This window comes from Schistocerca nitens, chromosome 1, assembly GCF_023898315.1.
Source record: "Schistocerca nitens isolate TAMUIC-IGC-003100 chromosome 1, iqSchNite1.1, whole genome shotgun sequence".
Taxonomy (NCBI): domain Eukaryota; kingdom Metazoa; phylum Arthropoda; class Insecta; order Orthoptera; family Acrididae; genus Schistocerca; species Schistocerca nitens.
Genome location: NC_064614.1, coordinates 1121217324 through 1121242391, shown reverse-complemented (window position 1 = coordinate 1121242391; position 25068 = coordinate 1121217324). Strand labels below are relative to the sequence as shown.

Genomic DNA, 25068 nt, shown 5'->3' with positions numbered 1-25068 from the left:
CAGGGAAAAAAAAACAGTAGATACGATAATGGAAAAAACACCACATTGTAGAGCACCCCAAAGAATTTATATTCCCGCATCATAAGCGCGAAGTATCATCGCCAAAGTGCAGCACGGTCGCATGAAGTGAAAATGGCTATCGCGAACATGTTCAGTGCCAATGTGCGGATTTTGCGAATCCCAAATCCGAACATCATGCCTATTAACCCTTCCTGATATATGAAAGGTTGCCTCATCTGAAAATAAACATCTTTCCAGGATGCTGGCATCCATATCAATACGTTGTAGCATTTGCTTTTACTTACGCCATTGTCCCGCAGTTTTCACGGGGTCGGTGTGGTTACAATCGGATTTGGCAAGGTTAGCTTGAACAGGTGGCCGGATACCTTTCCTACCACCACCCTGTACCTCCCCAGGGACGGAATCAGTGTATCCCAGCTGACTGCGTCTAGTGTAAATCATGAAATAGTGCGGAAGTGTTTCAAGTGTCTGCGAGCCACGTAACTGGGGCGGGACGTGGGGACCAGCCCAGTATTCACCTAATGGGATGTGAAAAACCGCCGAAAAACCACTTCCAAGCTGGCCAGCACACTGGCCCTTGTCGTTAATCCGTTGAGTGGATTCGATCCAGGGCCGGCGCGCCTAGCTGCATCCAGGAAGCAGCGCATTAGAGCTCTCGCCTAACCTGGCGGGTATTAATATGCTGTAGCATATCCACAGCAAATTGTTGTCGTCGTGGTTTGTACTTCAGCGTCAGATGTTGCAGAATTCACACTTTGTAAGCACACATACGAAGAGGCTGGTGAACTAAATGATGCAGTGTTGAACAAGGTATATACGTAAAATTAATACATTCAATTTAGTAACGATTACTGCCTTTGTACGTTAAAACAGTCTAGGCCCCCACATTGTCTGAAGTAGCACTGGAGGAAATTGACACCATGAATTTGGCAGAGCTGTCCATAAATCTATAAGAGTATGAGAGAGTGAAGATCTCTTCTCAACAGCACGTTGCAAGCCATCCCAGATATGCTCGATAATGTTCATGTCTGGGGAGTCTGGTGGCCAGCGGAAGTGTTTAAATTCAGAAGTGTTCCTGGAGCCACTATGTAGTAATTCTAGACGTGTGGGGTGTCGCAGTGACCGGCTGGAACTGTTCAAGTCCTTCGGAATGCACAATGGACATGAATGGTTTCAGGTGATCAGACAGGATGCTTACGAACGTGTCACCTGTCAGAGTCGTATTCAGAAGTATCAGGGATCCCATATCACTCCAACTGTACGTGCCGCACGCTATTACAGAGCCTCCACCAGCTTGGATAGTCCCCTGTTGACACGCAGTGTCCATGGATTCATGAGGTTGTCTCCATGCCTGTACACGCCCATCCGCCCGATACAATTTGACACGAGAATCATCCGACCAGGCAACATGTTTCCAGTCATCAACAGTCCAGTGTCAGTGTTGACGAGCCCAGGCGAGGCCTAAAACTTTTTGTGTCGTGCAGTCATAATCTGCTTGATACAGTTTGAAACGAGACTCGTCCGTCCAGGCAACATGTTCACAAGCGCCGATTCCATGGCGCCTGAGGGGGTCCGAGCCCCCTCAAAAATTCGTTTGGGGGGGCCGAGCCCGCCCCCCCCCCCCCCCCCCCCCAATAATACAAGAAAATTATTAGTTATATTATGCTTCGTAAAATCATAAAATAATGTTGGAATTTTTTATTTTCCTTGTTTGACGATGATTACCTTTTAAAATATATTCAGTAGTGAGATAAAACAAATAATTATTATGGTAGTAAGCAGGTTAAGTGATAACGAGTGGTGTGAATCATGATAGTGTTACGGTGCGGCGGGCACACTTAGAATTTGTCTCGGTGGGCGACCTTCGTGTGAAGTCTGGCGCCGGCTGGCCAGCGCTGCGCCCGCGGCAACATCAAAAGGACTGGAGCAGAAGCGCCTGGAACCCTCCGCCTCGCGTCACCTTGACGCTTCGAGACTTTACGGCGCCGCGGCTATATAAAGCCCACCCTGCTGTTGCGGTCATTCAGAGTGGATAGTTTCGTTCAGTGCATGCGGCAGACGTGTTTAGTGTTCCAACTTTAGTGTCTAGTGGACTATTTTATATGACTACATTTTATTCGTTTACTTTAATCTCTTAGTGTATTGTGAATTAAGTTTGCAATGGATAAATTTGTTACCAAAAAGGCGCGCTTGGAAGTTGATCATACTGCAAGTCAACCCCCCAACAATTATTGTGTCATCAATTACTTTGTCATCTTCAGGCGAGAACCGTTCACAACCGAAACCTCGACAATCCGCTAAGGGAAGATCATTTCAGAAGTCTTGGTTGATCAAATATACATGACTAGAGTATGAAGCATCTACCGAAAAAGTTTTCTGCAAAACCTGCAAAGAGGCAGATGCTAAAAATCTATTAAAATTTTCTTTAAAAAAAAGAAGATGCATTTACTTCTGTAGGCTTTTTTAACTGGCTTCTTCTTTAACTTTTTTAACTGGCGTCTTCACGAAAATATGTTTACCCCTTTCAAGACCCAAACCGAAACTTGAAATGAAAATTTTGAAATAAATGCATTTTTGTAACTAAAAATAAAATATAGAATCGTGGACCAGTTGCTTAGAAAATCTTATTTTTTAATTTTGATACAAATTTTGAACCCACACGATTGTGTGGGTCGGGATTATCTTACATATTTATGTCATTTCTTGCAGTGATATTCACGAAAGCAATTACTGTCTTTTGACAAACACAAATAAATATTACACTTCAGACATCTTGTTCTCGTCCTCTTCTTGCAATTTTTTTGCATACAGCAACGAGCTGAAGGCAAATCATTAACAGTTGGCCAGTGATGATATCTGTCTAGCCACTTCTCATCACATGGTGTGTTTTCTGGTTTGTACATTTTATTTGGTGGCTCTTCATCGGATACACTTTCATGTTCCTGTCCTGAAGAAGAAGAAGAAATTAGCGCTTCCCCAATCACTTGTGGGAATCCAAGAAGATCTAAAGTGTTTTTCTTTTGTACTTTATTGGCTTCGCATTCAACTTTGTATTGCAACCAGGAATTGACGCAAGCCAAATCAAGTAAATGAATCAAAACTTTTAAAGTCCACTTTTTTGTCTTCAAGAAAGTCCTGTAGGTCTCCATCATTTGATCGCAGAGGTCCACTCCTCCCATACACAGGTTTACTTCACTATGACTGCAGGACATGGCACTAAGATGTACTTCTTTTCTGTTTTACTCCATCTCTCAACATTGCTTACAGGTTCACATCCTGTACAAGTAGAGGCAAGGATCACAGCTTTTGAATCTTTCCACTGGACAATGACTATTTTATCATCGTCCCTGCAGAATTCTTCCATATCTCCTCTCTTCAGTCTTTTTTCTTCTGTCAGGTGAACTGGTTTCACTCTGTTTTTCATTATGGTTCCTGTTCCTTCCAGCCCTAGGTCAAGTAACTGTTGCAATAATGGCAAAGCTGTAAAATATCTGTCAAAATATAGTCTTGCACCTTGAGGTAATGTTTGAGCAAGGCGAAATACTACAGATGGCCCAAGACCAAGGCCAACATCTGGCAGAGGAGTTGATTTACCTTGATAAAATTCAAAATCAAGTACTAAACCTTTCGTTGTTGCCAAAACAAAATTTTTAATTCCCAAAGGGCGCGGTTTGTTTGGAACATACTGAGACAATGTCCAGCGTCCAGTAAATGGTACCATTTGCTCATCAATGGAATAATCATTTTCAGATGGGCGTGGAAGTCTCAAACAAGCACTGCGTTCAACATTAATTGCAGGTTGTACTTCTCACAATCCGTTAGTCTCTGATTCACGTGGAATGTTGTTAGTGTCCACAACATGCAGTGCTGTTCTGAGAGTGAAGAACCTGTCTCTAGGCATACAATCTGCAATAGTTGGCATACTCAATGACTTCTGCCAGTACATACGTGTACGAGGATATCTAATGCATCCCATAAGTACATGCATGCCATACAGCTTTTTTATCTCTTGAGGATTTGTATGAAGCAACTTCCCTTTCTTCGAAAAGCAGTTAGTGCAGTCAGATGCTAACTGAAAAAAATCTTCTGGGTAGTACTCGCTGAAATAGCTCATAGGAGTTTTAATTTCCTGTCCTACCTCACTCTCCGAGTGCGCAAAAATTTTGGAGGTGAATGGTCTTTTTCTCCAAGTGGACAAACGACGATGTGTTTCCACTGTTTTTTTTTAGAATTCTTTCTAATGTGTTGACTGGGAAGATTGTCCTGAACTTCTGGAGCAACTGGTAGTATTGTTGCAGAAACATTGTTACAATTTTCCTCCTCGTCAGAAGATTCAGAGCTTTCTCCAAATCTAGGTTTGATTGTTGAAAGAGTCCAAGTCCAAGTTGTATCTAACAATTCATCACTACTGAAGAGTCATCTAATATGGCTAGAATTTCCTCGTCAGTAAGCCCTAAAACGAAACAAACAAACGAACTGTGAAAATAAGGCGTAAATACAATAGTAAAATGACTTATCTATTCCGTAATCTGTTCCGAATCGTAACCACAAACATCGACCGAAAACGACCATATGCCGGTAAAATAGTCCCAACACGCATAATTGTGCGTGTGGATGTGTAGCTATGAAGGTATTCAAATAATTGTGGCGGGCATATTTTTATTTACTTCTGTACACCTTTCGGAATCTCAAACTCATTTTTCCAAATGTCAAAACTCAATAAATAAAACACAATCAACATTTACCTCGACAGACATGCTTCCGACCCGCCATCTTGAAAATTACCAAAGATTAAGACACAATATCTCGCGTCTGTAACGAGATATCGATATAAATCGAGTTGTATACGAAACAGCGATTCCTGCACACTCGTGTGACTTGGGACTCAACTGCATAGCGGAATAATATGATGCTGCAACGCAAATAAATCGCACCCACGCAATTGTGCGTATCGGGTCTGAAAGGGTTACGCATGAAGAAGGAGTTCTGAAACTAAATTCTATTACTTACCGAAGTGTGGCCTCCCAACTTAATGAACAGTTAGACAGTGATATGAAGAAAGGCTGTTTAGCTCTTGAGACAATTTCTACTATCGTGCAATTTCTATGGCGACAAGGACTAGCAAGTAGAGGGCACAAGGATGTAAACTCAAATTTTTTTCAGTTGTTGGAACTCCGAAAGAACGACATACCCGAATTTAAAGGTTGGTTAGAGCGTTCAGGGTATAAGTGGATGTCCCACGGCATTCAAAACGAGATTATTGACCTACTAGGAAAGTCTGTGTTGAGAAAGGTATTTGCTTCAATCAAGAAGACTGAACATTTTTCTATTATTGTTGACGAAACAAGTGATTCTTCGATTCACGAACAAGTGTCATTTTGTATTCGTACTGTCGACGATTCTTTAATAATCAACGAAGACTTTATTGGCTTATACGAGACCCCCATCACTAAATCTCAAACTCTGTTTCGTATTTTAAAAGATGTTTTTGCTCATCGTGATTTGTCAATGGATAACTTAAGAGGACAGTGCTATGATGGTGCCTCAAATATGAGAGGTAAGTTCAAAGGACTAAAAAAGTTAGTTTTGGATACACAACCAAAAGCACGTTATGTGCACTGCACTGCTCACATTTTGGACTTGGCAGTTGTAAACAGTCTCCGCCATCTTACGTCTATGAGGGATATTATGGCTTTAGCCAAGTACTTAATAAACACCGTAAGGGAATCCAACAAAAGGATGGGACTTTTCAGAAACATACGCTGTGAGAGCGTCAACGACCAAACTGGTCTACGACCCCTTTGCCCGACTCGATGGACTATGCTAGCTTCAAGCATCTTGAGAATATTGAAAAACTTTGAAGAACTTCTAGAGTTTTTTTGAAACATTTTCTGCAGAGGACGAAACAGAGGCAGGTTACAAATGTGCAGGCTACCTTGAGTTAATGTTACAATTCAGGACTTATTTCTTTTTGCGTCTTTATTGTCATGCAATGAACCCAGTAGAGGATGTCAATGAAAAAATCCAATGCCCTCATCTAAGTGTTGCTGATCTGGGAAAAATATATGAGGCTTGATTTGTACATTGAATGAAAGGCGTGACAGTTTTGAACACTTTTGGGAATTGTGTTTTTCACAATTTGATGATCCTTCGCTTCCTTGGAATCGAAGTATACCAAGGAGTATGAAAACAATGAAGCCAGCTCACAGCACACTTTCAAAAGCCCAAAGGAACACAACAGAGCTATTTACATTGAAGTTTGTGCAACGGTGCAATCTTGCGTCACTGAGTGCTTTGCTTCAACTGGACTCACACAGGTTAACAAGAGTGCTTGCTTTTAGTAAACAAAGGTGAAACAAATTTGGAAAAATCAACTGAGTTTTTCAAAAATTACCTATACATTGAGAGACTGCTCTCACACTTGAATATGTTAGCCGATATCGTTAATAAGAAACAACTGGTCTTAAAAAATGCGTGATGTAAGAAAGTACATTACACAAGAGCCTGCAGTTGGAGAAATGTTATGTGAAGTAGTGAAGTGCATTAAGTTTCTCCAAGTAGTTCCAATCACAACAGCAACAGCAGAACGGTCATTTAGCGCCCTTAGACGTCTGAAGTCATATCTCCAATCAACAGCCGGCCGGTGTGGCCGTGCGGTTCTAGGCGCTTCAGTCTGGTACGCGTGACCGCTACGGTCGCAGGTTCGAATCCTGCCTCGGGTTTGGATGTGTGTGATGTCCTTAGGTTAGTTAGGTTTAAGTAGTTCTAAGTTCTAGGGGACTGATGACCACAGATGTTAAGTCCCATAGTGCTCAGAGCCATTTGAACCATTTTTTTTCCAATCAACAATCGGACAGAAGCGATTGAACAAGTTGGCTGTTCTTCATGCTCACCGAGATGTTGAACTGGATATGCGACCAGTCGTCAATGACTTCAGATTCAGTAATCCAGTCAGACGGTCGACATTTGCACCTTTCTAAAGACGCTCTAGCCTTAATAATGGCATTTAGAGCAATAATAAAAATCTTTATAAAATAGAGAATTAAATACATACATAATGTTAAATTTTCAGTTTCGAAAAATTAGTACTATTTAGTACTGTATTACTGTGTTACTATAGTACTGTATTAGTTATTTTCAAATACTTAAATATTTTTAGGGTGTAAGACCCAATTAAAACCCGCTATTTACATACTTTTTGACTGCATGTATTAGGCATACTGTATTAATTAACTGTATTAAAGCATTAAATTTGAGATATTGTTTTTATTTAATGAACACTGAGCCTTATTCAAAGTAAGCTTAAATTAGCTACTTCACTTATTAATCAAAGTGTTATTATTGTATGACAGCAATATTTTATGTTTTATTCTTTTAATGATAGTTTAGGATTTATTTAAATATAATTTTAGTCTTTTCAGAGCTATATATTCACTGCTCTGTAATAGTCTATAAGCATGATTATTACTGTAAATTAAATTAGCTTTTTACGAAAATACCGTGCGTGTTTATGGTTTATTTCTTTTTTCAGAGCCGAAAGATGTGTCAGGCTTCTTGAGTTTCCCGGAATGTCTAGTTATCGAGAACCCAGTTTTCTGGTTCTAATGTTGATCATATGACTCTAATATGCTTAAAAAAACTTTACGACTCACTATTTTTCATCTAAAATTCAGAAAATTTTCTGAGACAAGACCTCCCTCCCCGCCCCCCCCCCCCCCCGCCCAATATTTTTTATAAGTCGGCGCCCCTGAACATGGTTCCAGTTATCAGTTATCAACAGTCCAATGTGGGTGTTGACGGGTCCAGGCGAGGCATAAAGCTTTTGTGTCGTACAGTCATCAAGGGTACAAGAGCAGGCCTTCGGCTCTGAAAGCCCAAATCAATGATTTTTTTGTTGAATGGTTCGCACGCTGACACTTGTTGATGGCCCAACATTGTAATCTGCAGCAATTTGCGATAGGGTTGCACTTCTGTTACGTTGAACGATTCTCTTCAGTCGTCGTTGGTTCCGTTCTTGCAGGATCCTTTTCCGGCCGCAACGATGTCGGAGATATGTTGTTTTACCGTATTCCTGATATTTACGATACACTCGTGAAATGTTCGTACGGGAAAATCCCTTCTTCATCGCTACTTCGGAGATGCTGTGTCCCATCGCTCGTGCGCCGATTATAACACCATGTTCAAACTCATTTAAATCTTGATAATCTGTCATTGTAGCAACAGTGACCGATCTAACAACTGCACCAGACACTTGCCGTCTCATATAGGCATCGTCGACCGCAGCGCCGTGTTCTGCCTGTTTAAATATCTCTGTATCTGAATCAGCGTGCCTATACCAGTTTCTTTGGCGCTTCGGTGTACAAATAAATTATAAAATTAATCGTTTAATATTGCGATTATGGTAGCAGCAGGATTCGAACTCGAGCCAACAAAATTAGCGGTTAGTGCACTTCACCACTGCATTACCGAGCCGATACAGAATCACTTGTCAAACATCCCTCATGATTTTTCAGAGAGCGCTTTAAGTTTACTATTGGTCACTCAGGTGAAATATTCTAGGAACTTGAAAGGAGTATCTACCTGCTTCTACTCATATTGTTTGAGGCAAATCGATGAGGCTGAAGTTAGATTTATATTCGGAATACATCTACCTAACTCTTTAAATCTCACTTTCTCATTCAAAGATCGATTGGAAAAGGCACTTTTTTGCGGATCATCTACTTTCATACTACATTTCCTTGCTTTTTTACCACGTGAATTGCCTTTTGATTTACAAAGACTGTGATAGTAATCAAATTTAATGTATTAATTTTGTATATATAAATTGAATGGTTAAAATATATTTAAATTTTATAATTAATGGTTTAATATTGCGCGAAACAAAATAAAATGAAAAGAAAAAAATACAGTTGCAGCAGCAATAGAACCCGTGCTGGCGAATTGCCAGTCAGTGTCCATGATCACTCGGTGATAGCGACTCTCAAGAATCTCAAGTACTTTACGAAATACGAGTATGGTACACGAACTTTCAGAGAAAAATACAGATCTGGTGCTATGAGCAACGTAGCATTCACAGAGCTGGAAGGGATGACGTCACATTACAGCACACCGAAGCCTACGAGAAATACAGGCCGCAGCGCGTACGTCACGAAGGTAGTCCTGCGCTCGCTCGCTCAAGTCAGCAGACAAACCATTGTAAGCATCTCGTACTGAAGTCCGCACTAAATTTCGAGCTTCTGTAAAACATCGCCAATCTCGTTCTTAAAAATTTATGGGTGCGTTATGTTCCTCCCATATTTCATATTACACTCCTGGAAATTGAAATAAGAACACCGTGAATTCATTGTCCCAGGAAGGGGAAACTTTATTGACACATTCCTGGGGTCAGATACATCACATGATCACACTGACAGAACCACAGGCACATAGACACAGGCAACAGAGCATGCACAATGTCGGCACTAGTACAGTGTATATCCACCTTTCGCAGCAATGCAGGCTGCTATTCTCCCATGGAGACGATCGTAGAGATGCTGGATGTAGTCCTGTGGAACGGCTTGCCATGCCATTTCCACCTGGCGCCTCAGTTGGACCAGCGTTCGTGCTGGACGTGCAGACCGCGTGAGACGACGCTTCATCCAGTCCCAAACATGCTCAATGGAGGACAGATCCGGAGATCTTGCTGGCCAGGGTAGTTGACTTACACCTTCTAGAGCACGTTGGGTGGCACGGGATACATGCGGACGTGCATTGTCCTGTTGGAACAGCAAGTTCCCTTGCCGGTCTAGGAATGGTAGAACGATGGGTTCGATGACGGTTTGGATGTACCGTGCACTATTCAGTGTCCCCTCGACGATCACCAGTGGTGTACGGCCAGTGTAGGAGATCGCTCCCCACACCATGATGCCGGGTGTTGGCCCTGTGTGCCTCGGTCGTATGCAGTCCTGACTGTGGCGCTCACCTGCACGGCGCCAAACACGCATACGACCATCATTGGCACCAAGGCAGAAGCGACTCTCATCGCTGAAGACGACACGTCTCCATTCGTCCCTCCATTCACGCCTGTCGCGACACCACTGGAGGCGGGCTGCACGATGTTGGGGCGTGAGCGGAAGACGGCCTAACGGTGTGCGGGACTGTAGCCCAGCTTCATGGAGACGGTTGCGAATGGTCCTCGCCGATACCCCAGGAGCAACAGTGTCCCTAATTTGCTGGGAAGTGGCGGTGCGGTCCCCTACGGCACTGCGTAGGATCCTACGGTCTTGGCGTGCATCCGTGCGTCGCTGCGGTCCGGTCCCAGGTCGACGGGCACGTGCACCTTCCGCCGACCACTGGCGACAACATCGATGTACTGTGGAGACCTCACGCCCCACGTGTTGAGCAATTCGGCGGTACGTCCACCCGGCCTCCCGCATGCCCACTATACGCCCTCGCTCAAAGTCCGTAAACTGCACATACGGTTCACGTCCACGCTGTCGCGGCATGCTACCAGTGTTAAAGACTGCGATGGAGCTCCGTATGCCACGGCAAACTGGCTGACACTGACGGCGGCGGTGCACAAATGCTGCGCAGCTAGCGCCATTCGACGGCCAACACCGCGGTTCCTGGTGTGTCCGCTGTGACGTGCGTGTGATCATTGCTTGTACAGCCCTCTCGCAGTGTCAGGAGCAAGTATGGTGGGTCTGACACACCGGTGTCAATGTGTTCTTTTTTCCATTTCCAGGAGTGTATTAATACAGTGACTGAAAGAAAAGTATAAATGTGTATAAAGAACAGTCATTGTAGAATTCATAGAAATGTACTCGAATTTACCCAAATTATCAAATGACCGGTTCAGTTAGCATTAAAACAAAGAGAAAAAAGGTTGTTGCTTACGAAATATAAAAATTGTTACCTTATAGCTACTGTGGAAGATGTAATAAAGATGTTTCTGCTGTTTCTTATACTATAGTTGAGACGGCGTAAGCAGGGCCCTGACAGCTTGCAGCACTGTTGCCAGCTTTCAACTGCGCACCACTAACGGCTGCAGGCTAAAACAGTAGCCATCTACAGAGCTGTGACAACAATGTTGCGTTGCCATAGAGACGTTTACAAAATCGCGTTACGTTATTGGCTGAGTTAGGCCCGCGATAGTACTGTGCACACAGCCCACTGCAACTGCAGGAATCAACTTACCCCGACCCAACTACAGGTTTCAACATGCGTTATTTTTTTTATTCTTGCAATAAAACAGAGCAAGTAAACCAGCGCCCAACGGCTTTGCCGCAGCGGTAACATCGGTTCCCGTCAGGTCACCGAAGCTCGGTGCTGTCGGGCTTGGCTAACATTTGGATAGGTGATCATCCGCGTCTGGCGAGCGCTGTTGGTAAGCTGGGTGCACTCAGCTCTTGTGAGGCAATTGGGGAGCTATTTGATAGAGAAGTACAGGCTCTCGTCACGAAAACTGACAACGGCCGGGAGAGCTGTATGCTCACCACATGTCCTCCACACCCGCATCCAGTGACGCCAATCGGCTGAGGATACGGTACCGTTGGACCTCCCTAGGCCTGTTCGGACGGAGTTAAGTAAACCAACAGGAGTGTCTAGGTAGTTCAACTTCTGTAACCAGACTAAATTTTTCGACAGTTTTATTGAATTGTAAAAGTACGATTCCAGTATAATTGCACGGTGAACCACTTCTATACTACACTGCGTCCGAGAAGTTCCTGTACCCAGAGGTCAAAGCAGTGGATTATACGGGATGTTCAAAAAGTCTCTCCGCAGTGCCGTATGATTGTTAGCCGCGAGTGCCGTATGATTGTTCACCCGCCTGGGTTAATTCCCTTCAAGTGGACTCTCCCAACATTCCACTGTTTCGTTTATCTCAGCCAGCGTCAGTGGTATCATTGTTGTGTGTCTTTATGTGTTGACCTGAATGTTGAAGTTCAGTTCCTTTGTTCGTTTGTTTCGTTTTTGTCGCTGTTAAAATGCTAACCATTGAAGAACGTGTGTTTTTAGTTGAACAAGCGTTCAAAGCTGGCAGTAAATACACAGTTTCAGTTCGTCAAACATTTAATTCAGTTTTCCCGGAGACAACACTTCCACATCGCGATACTGTGTGAGATCTGATTAACAAATTTCGAAGTACCGGTTCAGTGTTTGGAAACATGATTAGACGAATTGAATTGTGTATTCAACAACACTTTTAACATATAACGTGAAAATTTGTACGTAAAAATGAATATTCAATAAATTAATAACTTGTATTTCACTGAGTTCCTTTTCGGTAGATTCACTGCAGCATACGGCACGCGCGACGAACAATCATACGGCACTGCGAAGAGACTTTTTGAACACCCCTATATTGGAATATTGGTATATAAACATACGTGTATTCGGCGGATCTGTATGCGCAGTCTGTGCCTTACACAGAGATCTTGTGTCACAATGTTTTCCTTGTATCTTGCGAAATATCTTAGGAGTTATGGTTCGAAGGGCTCCGTCAACACTTCTGCCCAATTCTTCATTAGTCTTGTACGAAAGTTGAGTAATACGAGACTTAATTATTCCCCATACTGAATTACCATACGTGATAATCATTTCAGTCGTGCTGAAGAAGTTGTCCAATACAGAGGACTCAAAAAATTGTTCATCGAGGAACTGATGCATGTGAATGTGCTGGAGCCCCGTTCTGCTGTGGGCCACACACAGTTCATGATTCCCTTGCATAAACGTCGTTAGCAGTATGTACTCCAAAAACGTAGGATCCCAATAGTCCGGCTCATACCATAATATGAGGCGGGTTCCTTTCTAGCTTTTGCACATAATGACTATTTTCGTTAGACGAGAGAACCACATTCCTCTCTTGTGAACTGCTATACATAGTACTTTCAGCGTAGAATGACACCTTTGTGCATGACAGCGCATGTGGAAATTGTGCCAAGAAAACACGGTAGGCTGCAACTCGGTGCTCCATATCGTTGCCAAATAATTCATTTACAAACAGTGTAAATTTTGTAATGTGGCGATGTATTGTTGACCGCGGTACTTGGAAGTTCAGCTGCTCTTCTGCTAATGGATTTCATTGGACTGACTGAGCGACGGCACCATACGTTTCCCCTCGCGTTTTCTTACATCCACTACGCGGCCCGTATTTGACACCCCGTGAGAATAGCTCATTTCTCACATTGATGCAGGGTTGCTTTACGAGATGAGGCCTTACCAAAGTCACCTCTAAACGCATTCATCTGTCATTATTTGTCCAATCTGTGGTCGTTCGTCCATCCACATCACAATTGCTCCGTAACCTGTCCACCCACATCAGCCGTGACTTGACAAATGGAACAATATAATACTGAAACAAAACAGTGCAATACTCACAATAATGCTTTTTACCAACATTAAAGAAAGTAGATCATAAAACAACGATTTGTTGCCCCAATTGTATGAGCTTACGAGGAGTTGTCGGATACCTTGTACACAGGGCCGTTGTAATGTCCAAGCGACGCAAGTGTCCAAGGTGAGAGGGGTGCCACAAGGGCCGGTGTGTAAAATTTGAATACGAGACGTATCATAATTAGTAGAGAGAACTGCCACGGCGCTAACTACTCGAGAATAGAAGCAGAAGAGTTGCTGTGCATGTGGGTCGACGGTACATTAACACACTACTCACCCTGCTAATGGCTCTTTCTGCACTCCTGTTTACTAGAACATTATTGCTTCTGTTAAGGTATACTTTGACACGTGTCAGGTTTCGCTATTAATTATGACGCGTCTGTATACAGGTTTACTCAGGAGGTATGTCACACAATTTGTGAGGCGATTGTACATGTGAAAATAAACTGAAAAAGTCCTATGAACATGTGTCCGATTTTCGATCGTTACAGAACTGTAATGGCTTGAAGACTACACACATTTATGAATGATTATAAACACAAGTGTGAATATTATTTACCGAAATGCTGTGTAGGTGCTATACTGACAGAATAATGGTGGGACAGATGACTGATTTGTCCTCCAAGAGGGGTTCAAAACGTCCCCCACCCATCTCAACATACTTGTCAACGCGTTTGAGGATGTGCTGTCGTGCATCAAATACCATCTCGGCGGGTTTTAATGTTGGCAACAGTGCCCGCGATGCGAGCGACAAGTTCTTCACGTGTATCTAGCTTCGCAGCGTACAAATCCCCCTGCAACCAGCCCCATGAACAGAAGTCCAATAGGGTTAAGTCGGGTGATCTGGCAGGGCAGTCCATGGGTTCGCCATGGCCAATCCACCATTGAGGAAATCTGTTATTCAGAGAGTGGGACGCTTGTCTGGTAGAGTGAATCGGTGACCATTCATGTTGCAGGCACATCTGCTGTCGTTACTCTAATGTCACGTCTGTTGGAGAACCCACACACCTCATGTAGGATGGATCAGTTATCTGTCCCACATTATTCTGTCCACCATAGCGGCTACACAGCATTTTGTTAAGTGATATCCACACTTTTCATTATAATCATTTGTGAATGTGTGTAATCTTCAACCCATTGCAGTTCTGTAATGATCGAAAATCGGACACACGTTCATAGGACTTTTTCGGTTTATTTTCACTTGTATAATCACCTCACAGATTATGTGACATTCCTCCTGAATCACCCTGTATACATTGCCTGACCAAAAAAGTGAAGCACCCAGAAGACAAGGTTGAATATCAGTGTAACTTCGTACACGTATACCCCATCAGCATGTGTGCATGTGAATAAGAGTTTCAATTCTCTGTGACAGGCACAATGACCAGCAGGGTGCACTAGTGTCTTCATGTCTAATGTTGTTACCAGGATTAGCAAGGTGTATAAGGCGTGCGAACTGCGACAGACTTAGAAGGACATGGAGATGTCGTGTACTTGGTGTGAGACAGTACTATCGCCACCTTACAGAGTTTGAAAGATGGCTCACTGTGGGTCTCCATTTGGTCGGCTGGCCGAACAGTGCAATGTACACATTTGTGGGACATCTGGGCGTCACAGTGGTAAGACGTTGGACTCCATTAAGGTGGGATTCCTATGCAGCGTCTGACGCATGCGGCCTGAGAGCAGTCTAGACGCAGCCGCAAAGGAGAACACGACGGCATGCCTGAGGAAAAAGTTCTTTTCAAAGTGGTGGAAGATGAGAAACTGGTAGAAATGGTTTCTAAATTTCCTTGTATCTACGATGTATCGTTACCAGTGTACAAGGATCAAACTGTGAAGGATCATGCTTGGAGAGAGATAGCGGAATTCGTGGAAAGAACAAGTAAGCAAAGTACTATATACTTTCTGTTTATTCATAATGTTTATTACTTAGTTATCAGGCAAATAATGCATACTGTAATAAACAAGAATAAGTAGCATCTTCCCACATAATATTCAGTTATTATTATAATAATGAAGTGCACACAAAGTGAATACCAAAACCTGATATATGTTTTAAAAGTTGAATTTATTATAATGTGCATACAAATTTTTAAAGATTATTCAGTAACGCTTGGGAGTTCAAAGCCTACAGAGTTCTGTGAACCGAGTAACAGTGCCAGACATTGCCAACTTTGTCAGAAAAAGATTTTTTTTTTTCCGAAGACGTGGAAGACATCGTGTCGGTCAGACCACCTAGGTAAAGGTTACGACAAAATGAAAAAATCATGGAGCTGATGAATTCTCGCTGGGCCGAGAGAGAAACCTTAATGAATGGACTGGCTGAAGAAAAGCGTGATGATGACATCGATTTATTTTTTAAAAGTATCGCCCGCAGCGTAAAAAAAGGAATTAAATCATAATTTGATCAATGAAGCCAAATTGAGATCCTTGCAGATGCTTAATGCTTATTGATTTGGTGAATCGCAGTTCATTTGAATACTACTCTTCCATGCGTCTTTCATCTCCGAGTACTTTCTCATACTCAACAATTCCAACGACATAAAATGTGCATAACACTGCCATCACACCATCTAACAACACGGAGACCGAAACGCCAGCTTACGAACCCATTTAATGTTGTGATAAATGTTAGTTTCATATTTTTGTATTGTACTGATTTCATTTTTTACACTGTTTGCATTATTGATAAAGCAAAACCACATTAATAAATGTTATTGTACATACCTCAATGTTAAAGCTAGTTTTTCATCTGTTGTTATAGGGTATGGATATCTGGCAGACGAATACTTCCTGATATCTCCTTTGACGAGATCGAGAACGTAGTTAAACTGCGCTATGTTCAACCTGAGATACTCTCTACATTTCTGGTCATTTTTTAACAAGTGCCGATTGATGAGTTGTTCAAAACAGCCTTCCTCAGTTCTTGTGAGGTACATCGGATGTGTTTCATTCAGCATTTCCCTCACATGGCTGAAGCTGAATTTCTTCATCTTCAACGTCTTCTAACATTAGATAAAACAACAAATCGCGTTCACTCATCCTTTCGGCACAGATGCAGCAGACCAACTAAACACTGTGCGGCCGCCGCTCTGTAGGAATCGCCAGCTATGCGTCAGCAGCACTATGTCAGACGTACAACGGCTGCCGCATGCGTCAAATGCGGCGTAGGAATCCCACCCTTAGAACTGGAGGACAGGATACTTATCGTCAGCATTCCAGCCGGCCACTTCTGATCACCACAAGCGAGGATTTTTGCACCATGTACATTGAATACTTTCACAGCTGCACCTGCCACACGAGAACAACTATTGGACTCCCGGGAATATTCTGTGTCATCCCACACCACTGGTCGGAGACTAGCAGCCAGCCGGCCGCGGTGACCGTGCGGTTCTAGGCACTCCAGTCCGGAGCCGCGCTGCTGCTGCGGTCGCAGGTTCGAATCCTGCCTCGGGCATGGGTGTGTGTGATGTCCTTAGGTTAGTTAGATTTAAGTAGTTCGAAGTTCTAGGGGACTGATGACCACAGCAGTAGAGTCCCATAGTGCTCAGAGCCATTTGAACCATTTTTTTGAACTAGCAGCCAGCCTTTGGAATTACCGTCCCATGCGTAGGCTGCTGAAGCGCCACAACACAAACGGCATTGTGACAGGGAAGTATAGGCTGTTGATAAATGGAGCTTCACTGTGTTCAGCGAAGAATCTCGGTTCTGCGCTACCCTGCATGGGCATCGTCGGCGAGAATGAAGTCGACCTGGGGAGTGGACCCGTTCTTCCCATGTTTTGGAGAGACACAGCACTGTGCCTCTTGGCGTTATGGTGTGGTGGACCATCAGATATGACATCAGGACATAGCCGCTGGCGATTGAGGGAACTCTAATGCCACAACGATTCGTCACGAAGATTCTGTGTCCTCATGCGAACGTATCGTTATGACATTTTCCAACAGAAATACACTCTTCCAAACATGGTTTGCGTCTCTGTGAAATGTATGCATGATGTTCAGGTACTCCCGTTTCTAGCAAGATCACCAGACCCGTCCGCAACAGAACATGTGTGGGATAAGCTTGGACATGAAGTGCTTCCCAGTGCCAGTATACGGGATATCAAGTCTAAGAGACACATCTACATGTACATGCGGAGGTATGGGAACCCCCGAACACACAATCCTATTCTGCGGGAAATACAGACAACACAGGAACACACCAGGAATACAACACTTACAAACTGAACGACACATATACGATGCAATCAGAACACTAGAATTATGGGACGAACTAAACGTACTGACAGAAAAAGTCTCAGATGAATGCCATAATGAGTATGGGCGCGAGAGACCGTACATACGACAAACCTAGATGCAGCACTTACATAGATGCCACAGTGTGGATGAAGACCGAGACAGAAAGAAGACCGACAGAAATGCATTAGTCTAAACATAATGTACAGATATCACAATAGATAGCACATAACTAAAGCTCAACATGAATAGATGTAAACACTGTCGGCGCACCGTCGCAATTTCCACAGGCAAACACGGCACTTTAAACCTGTTAATAGCGTAATTATCTTAGTAACAGCTTTAGTAATTAGCATAGAATTTATAGATTAGCATAGATCTTCTTAGTTAAAGGTAAGCAAAGGATTGGAGACTGAAGATCAATGGCTTGACGACTAATTCCAAGGGTTTCATCCTCAGTTCCCCAGGGTGGAGGGACTATAAACTTCTTCCTTTCCTATCTTCTTTCCTCTTCTTCATTCTAAACTATATTTTTGTATTTCTTTTTCAAAATTTAAATTTCATGTAAATTTTTGGTAAACGGTTTGGGAAAGCTGACATAAAGAAAAGTGGCGGGACACGGGCAACGGTGCGATTGGATGCGGGAACTGGTGTGGAGGTTCAGCCATATCAGCGCCCATATACCGATCGCAGCGGCTAAGTGGTCAATAAAGACCTACCTTAAGCAATTAGGTGGTGGGTCGTAAAATCAGGGCGGCAAGTGGGGAAAAAAATATCAAGGATGAGTTACAACAGGTTAGGGCTACCTTACTTTCAGGATACAACGGGTTTGTGACACCTTTCCCTAACGAACCAGTGCAAGCAGCCAGACCAAAGGGGTGCAACATCATGCTGATGAGTGAGCTTATGCTGTCGAATTCTTTGTAAATTTGCCTCGACTCTGTAATCACTACAGTAACATCACATGCCTCTCAACCTGTGAAATTTTATTTCGTTGCCTCCACCATCCTTGGAAGCTTCTCTCTTTTGGTCAGGCAGTGTATAACGTCAAAAATTTTATTATAATGTTTATACGGAAGTAGATAAAAAATCTCGCGTAACTGACAACTTCGTACAAGTATTTTCATTTGACATCGCTTGTGTGGAAAACTGTTCTCGAACCTTCCACAATGGTTTTCATCTGGTCACTTGGTATACCAAAAAGAACTACATTCAAAGACGTCTCAGAAAAAGTTTAAATCGTGCACTCTTTACAGTTGTAGTAAAATAACCCATAAATTTCGACAAGCCTGTGTTTATTGTGAATTGCGATCATAGATGTGGTTCTATTAAGTCCTAGTCTTCTTTACCCAGTGATTCACAGTTTCAAAGTTGCGCTCCCGAAAAGCCAGTGCTTTAATTGATGTCCCACCTTGCAATGAAAAATATTACTATCGAATTTAAAATATTACGTCTCGCCAGTTAACACCGTGTGGAAAATAGTCAGTTTTGGCATGCTAGCGCGTCTCACTAAAATAAGGATAAATCACCGCTAATTACATATACCTCACGTTCCCTCGCTGATACGCTTCTGCAATAACTTCACTCTTCGTAAATAAATTATTTATAAACGCGCCACCTCGTCCGTATATAAATTGGCGAGTCGGCACACTTCTAAAACTGTAAAACAAAAGCATTGTTGGCCAACTAGACAATGCCGTGTATCAAAATAAGGCTTCTTTGATAAGGTGGCAACAATCACAGGCAGTTTGTAACCGGTGATAATTACCACGCCGAAAATACCGGCATGGGCACAATCGGAGTCACAGAGAATTGTAATCCTTAGTAAACCCACCTAGGATGTGCACGTGCACAAAGCTACATTTGCGTCCGACGATGTCTTCTCGGTTTTCCACTTTTTTGTCAGGCAGTGTATTTCTCACTTCGGCCTAGGACTCGTCGCTGTATGTCACTATTGGGCGCTCCGAGAACGGAAAACGGGGAAGTTTCCGATTCCAACGGGTTCTTGAGATGTGACTTTTGAGTATTTTTGAATCCCATATTCGAGAACAAGACCTCCGTTTCGCTCTGCGAATCGGCTCGTATCGAGGGTAGTGCTGTAGGTGTTACAGCACTTAGCAGCCCCATCAGTCAAACAAATCAGTAACAGCTTGCACTGTACGTGCTTGAGCATTGTCCTGCAAAATGATGGTCAGGTTCTGCAGAAAATGTCATCACTTCTGTCTCTAAGCTGGACGTGGGTGGTGTTCCAAAAATGAACAGCATAGAGACAGAAGCGATGACACTTTCTGCAGGACCTGGCCATCATTTTGCAGGACAATGCTCAAGCACGTACAGTGGAAGCTGTTACTGATTTGCTTGACAGATGGGGCTGCTATGTGCTATATACCACCTACTGCACTCCCCTGACTTAAAGCCGGCCGCGGTGGTCTAGCGGTCCTAGGCGCTCAGTCCGGAGCCGCGCGACTGCTACGGTCGCAGGTTCGAATCCTGCCTCGGGAATGGATGTGTGTGATGTCCTTAGGTTAGTTAGGTTTAAGTAGTTCTAAGTTCTAGGGGACTGATGACCTCAGCAGTTGAGTCCCATAGTGCTCAGAGCCATTTGAACCATTTGAACCCTGACTTAAGGCCTCGTGAGTTCAACCTGATTTCTAAACTGAAGGAAACACTTTACGGCATTCGCTTCAGAACTGCTACAAATTGGTCGGGCAATAGACAGCGCCGGCCGGCCGCGGTGACCGTGCGGTTCTAGGCGCCCCAGTCCGGAGCAGCGCTGCTGCTACGGTCGCAGGTTCGAATCCTGCCTCGGGCATGGGTGTGTGTGCCGCCCTTATGTTAGTTAGGTTTAAGTAGTTCTAAGTTCTAGGGGACTTATGACCTCAGCCGTCGAGTCCCATAGTGCTCAGAGCCATTTGAACCATTTTTGAACCATTAGACCGCGCCGCTCGAACTGTCAACATAACTGGCACTGCTAAGGGTATCCTACATCACTGGCAACGGATTATACACAATGCTGGTGACTACTTTGAAGGTCAATAAAACTTTGAAACACGTATCTATTTTGTGCGAGCCGTAAATAAATACTTGCCACTATTTAAAGTTCCAACCCTCGTACTTGTAGAGTGATTGTACGCGATCTCTAAAGAGAATTGTGACGAAAAATAAAAGCACGACAGTTGAGAAAGTCACTCCGTAACTATAAGTTGCACTCCCTGTCAGCACCAAAACAACACGGACATTTGTGAGGCAAATGCCAGCAACAGACGCCATAAAACCAACACTATGGAGCAATGGAAGGCGTTTGTTTGCTCGGACGAGGCGTTTCATTTTCTTATAACTTCGCATTTTTGTGACGACTACGAGGAACTGTTTCATTGTTACCAAATATACATTATTCAAAAATTATCATAACACCTGTGCCTTAGTAATTGTTTTAAAATATTTAGTGTCAACCAATTAAAATCCCGATTCGCGGAAGTCGTCTGTAGTGCAATATTATACATTTTCTTTCACCTGATAGTCATTTGTGTGACAACCGCATTTGCAACAATTTAACCGTCGATACTAACTTCAGATTATTTAAAAAATTAACGATTTGAAACTTTTTTCTGTGGTTTAAGTGAGTAAAATTCACGTGTGTGAACTTCAGACTTATGCGCTACGTCGCTCATTCACAGGTTCGCGGTGCGACACGAATACCTGCACAAACCGCTGTTGTAAGCGGTTCCTCGTGCGTCAAAAATGAGTAACTTCCACATTTTTTTCAAAAATACTTGCAGTGCGCCTTAGCAGCTAAAATTTCGACAGTGCTTTGCTTTCGGTGTATTCTTCTTGTGGTAAAATTTCAGTGTTGGTTTCGACATGTCAGATTCGACTACTCCCTTGTAGGGACCAATTAAAACCTATACCGATATTTTAATCCTGAATAACCGGTATTTTTAGATATTTGTTTGGTCTCGATTATAACAAATGTTTTTTTATTTTTTTATAACCGAGTAAAAAATCGAAGTATCAATTACCCATAGCCGCAGAGCTATTTTTTTCGTACTTAAATAAACCTTTTTTTTTAAAGAATGGCTACATTTTATTCGTAAAATTTGCATTAGTTTGAGATATTTCGTTACTATAGAAAAAGCGGTCAATGCTGTTTTAAAACAATGCCTACAGAAACGAGCAACAAACACATGGTATAAGATAAGCACCGCTGAGACAATATGTCCCTTTTACCGAGTGTTGTGGCCTAAGGTACGCCTGTGCGTGCAGTGTGCAGGACTTCGCCCTCACTTGGTCTATGTATACTCTGTACGGTAGTTTCTCGCTGTTGTCGGTCGACATGTGTTATAGAATGGCACCATCCCTAACCTTGCAATATTTTTGCGAAGTGACGTAGCAATTAACTACAGTGCCTCATTTGCTTTAAAAAATTAAAGATTTGTCTACCATTTCTATGAAATACACTACTGGCCATTAAAACTACTACACCACGAAGATGACGTGCTACAGACGCGAAATTTAACCGACAGGAAGAAGATGCTGTGATATGGAAATGATTAGCTTCTTAGAGCATTCACACAAGGTTGGCGCCGGTGGCGACACCTACAACATGCTGACATGAGGAAAGTTTCCATACGATTTCTTATACACAAACAGCAGCTGACCGGCGTTGCCTGGTGAAACGTTGTTGTGGTGCCTCGTGTAAGGAGGAGAAATGCGTACCATCACGTTTCCGACTTTGATAAAGGCCGGATTGTAGCCTATCGCGATTGCGCTTTATCGCATCGCGACATTGCTGCTCGCGTTGGTCGAGATCCAATGACTGTTAGCAGAATATGGAATCGGTGTTAGCAGAATGTGGAATCGGTGGGTTCGGGAGGGCAATACGGAACCCCGTGTTGGATCCCAACGGCCTCGTATCACTAGCAGTCGAGATGACAGGCATCTTATGCGCATGGCTGTAACGGATCGTGTAGCCACGTCTCGATCCCTGACTCAACAGATGGGGACATTTGCAAGACAACAACAATCTGCACGAACAGTTCGACGACGTTTGCAGCAGCATGGACTATCAGCTCGGAGACCATGGCTGCAGTTACCACTGATGCTGCATCACAGACAGAAGCGCCTGCGATGGTGTACTCAGCGACGAACCTGGGTGCACAAATGGCAAAACCATTTTTTCGAATGAATCTAGGTTCTGTTTACAGCATCCGTGTTTGGCGACATCGCGGTGAACGCACATTGGAAGCGTGTATTCGTCATCGCCATACTGGCGTTATCACCCGGCGTGATGGTATGGGGTGCCATTGGTTACACGTCTCGGTCACCTCTTGTTCGCATTGACGGCACTTTGAACAGTGGACGTCACATTTCAGAGATCCCTGCGAAACCCTACATTTCAGCAGGATAATGCACGACCGCACGTTGCAGGTCCTGTACGGGCCTTTCTGGAGACAGAAAATGTTCGACTGCTGCCCTGGCCAGCACATTCTCCAGATCTCTCACCAATTGAAAACGTCTGGTCAATGGTGGCCGAGCAACTGGCTCGTGACAATACGCCAGTCACTACTCTTGATGAACTGTGGTATCTTGTTGAAGCTGCATGGGCAGCTTTACCGATTACACGCCATCCAAGCTCTGACTCAATGCCCAGGCGTATCAAGGCCGTTATTACGGCCAGAGGTGGTTGTTCTGGGTACCGATTTCTCGGGATCTATGCACCCGAATTGCGTGAAAATGTAATCACATGTCAGTTCTAGTATAATATATTTGTCTAATGAATACCCGTTTATCATCAGCATTTCTTCTTAGTGTAGCAATTTTAATGGCCAGTAGCGTAATAGGGAAGGAAGGAAATTATGGTAACAGTAATAAATTAAAATCTTAACAACAATTTATTCATGCTATACAATAAAGAATAAAAGTAGCTGATCTGACGCCAATAGCTACATAATGTGCCTTTATCTGCTTGTAGCCCTTGAAAACGCAGTTCTTTCAACTTATTCATAATGCTCAAATGATGGTACGATCACCGATTACAACATAACTTGTGAGCCGAGTTTCAAAAAATTGGGATCAGTTAGATGAATGCTGGTGATTTTTTTGTAATAATCAACCACATTTCGAGAAGAGTAGTGAACGGTGCACGGACAGAGGTTTCCTTTATTTTCCTACTTAATTCAGTATTTTGCTTATACGTATCTGGAAACTGAGGGAATCAACATTTTTCAGTATTTGTACAATTTCGACGTTTGTCATGGGAAAAAGTAGGAACAAACAACAAGAAATCGGTTATTTCAGAAACCGGTTATTTTGGGCGGTTTTAAAAAAGTTTGTTAATCTGGCGTGGAATAGAAATGGTTAAATAAAAACCGGTCGTTTCAGTGATAACTGCCGTCCTAATCTCTTGTCAGATTCACCACGGTGCGTTGGGCGGTTCTTCATAGTCGTAGACCAGGCGGGCCCAATCGGCGACGTAGCGAGTTCTGAAGACATATTTGGAAGCCCCCCCCCCCCCCCCCCAAGTCACCTGATACGGCTGTGCTAGGGCCCGTGCAGCGAACGCGGGGGGCAGGCGCTGTTGTGGGGCCCCTAAAAATAGACCAGCTGCTCCGGATCTCTGCCCACCCGCCTCGCACGAAGCATGGCGGCGGCGCTGAAGTTCTTTGCTCTCCGCCGCCGAAATTTACGCAAGTGTGTTGAATGTTGCCGCCAGCGGTGTGCGGAACTTGTGAGCGCATGCCTAAAGCTGCAGCCACGCTTCGCCGGTGACAGCTGCGAGGGGCATCTCCCCCAAGCTAGCGTGCTCCCGGCTCTGATGTGTTATCGATTGGCCTCAGCAGGCGCCGCTCTCAGAAGCGTCAGCCTCGGCGACGCAAGTGCATTTCGGGCAACTGCGCCGCGCGCACACTCGTCAGCTGTGTGAGGCCGGCGTAAACAAATGCCGCTCGTATGCAGGTAACAGGGGCCCATCTCCCGCGGCATTAGACACATGTACTTTTACAACATGCGGTGTGTCTGCGCAGTGCTTCATGTGTGATTCGCAGTCAGGCAAACAGTCATGGCGATTGGGACCGAAGCAGCTGCCGGCTACGGCGCAGAGCCTTCGAGACTGAATGTTGATGGGGATGGCGTACGCGATGCTTCCTTGCCCGAGAAAGGTAAATCCCGGCGATCAATAGATGACTGTAGAAATAGTAGCTTCGTTAAAGAGTCTCTTTATATGTAACTAAAATTTGTTGACAGACGTTGGGGATATTTTTGCTAGTACTCACCATATTTTATTTTTATTTCGAAGTCCAAAGCGTTTGGGAGACAGCGCGTCAAGTCAGTACACTGACGTTTTCGAGCGTTACTTCTGCTTTAGTATTACCTACAGTATGTTTACAAGACAGTTATTAATTTTACGATCACACCGTGACAGATGGCATTAACAAAT

The 25068-nt window shown here is 43.6% G+C and overlaps 1 protein-coding gene across 2 annotated transcripts in view; it reads left to right on the top strand.

Annotated features, from left to right (window-relative positions):
* Positions 1-25068, top strand: part of LOC126199154 (zinc finger protein 625-like) — a 241005-nt gene that overhangs the window by 173259 nt on the left and 42678 nt on the right. Inside the window, exon 1 of one of the 2 annotated variants that reach the window (XM_049935912.1) lies at positions 24286-24790. The exons of the other annotated variant lie outside the window; for it this stretch is intronic. Within the exon in view, the coding sequence (XP_049791869.1) occupies positions 24691-24790 (100 nt within the window). The 5' untranslated portion in view covers positions 24286-24690. Of the gene's footprint in view, positions 1-24285; positions 24791-25068 lie in introns of those variants that run through there. 2 annotated transcript variants of the gene reach the window in all.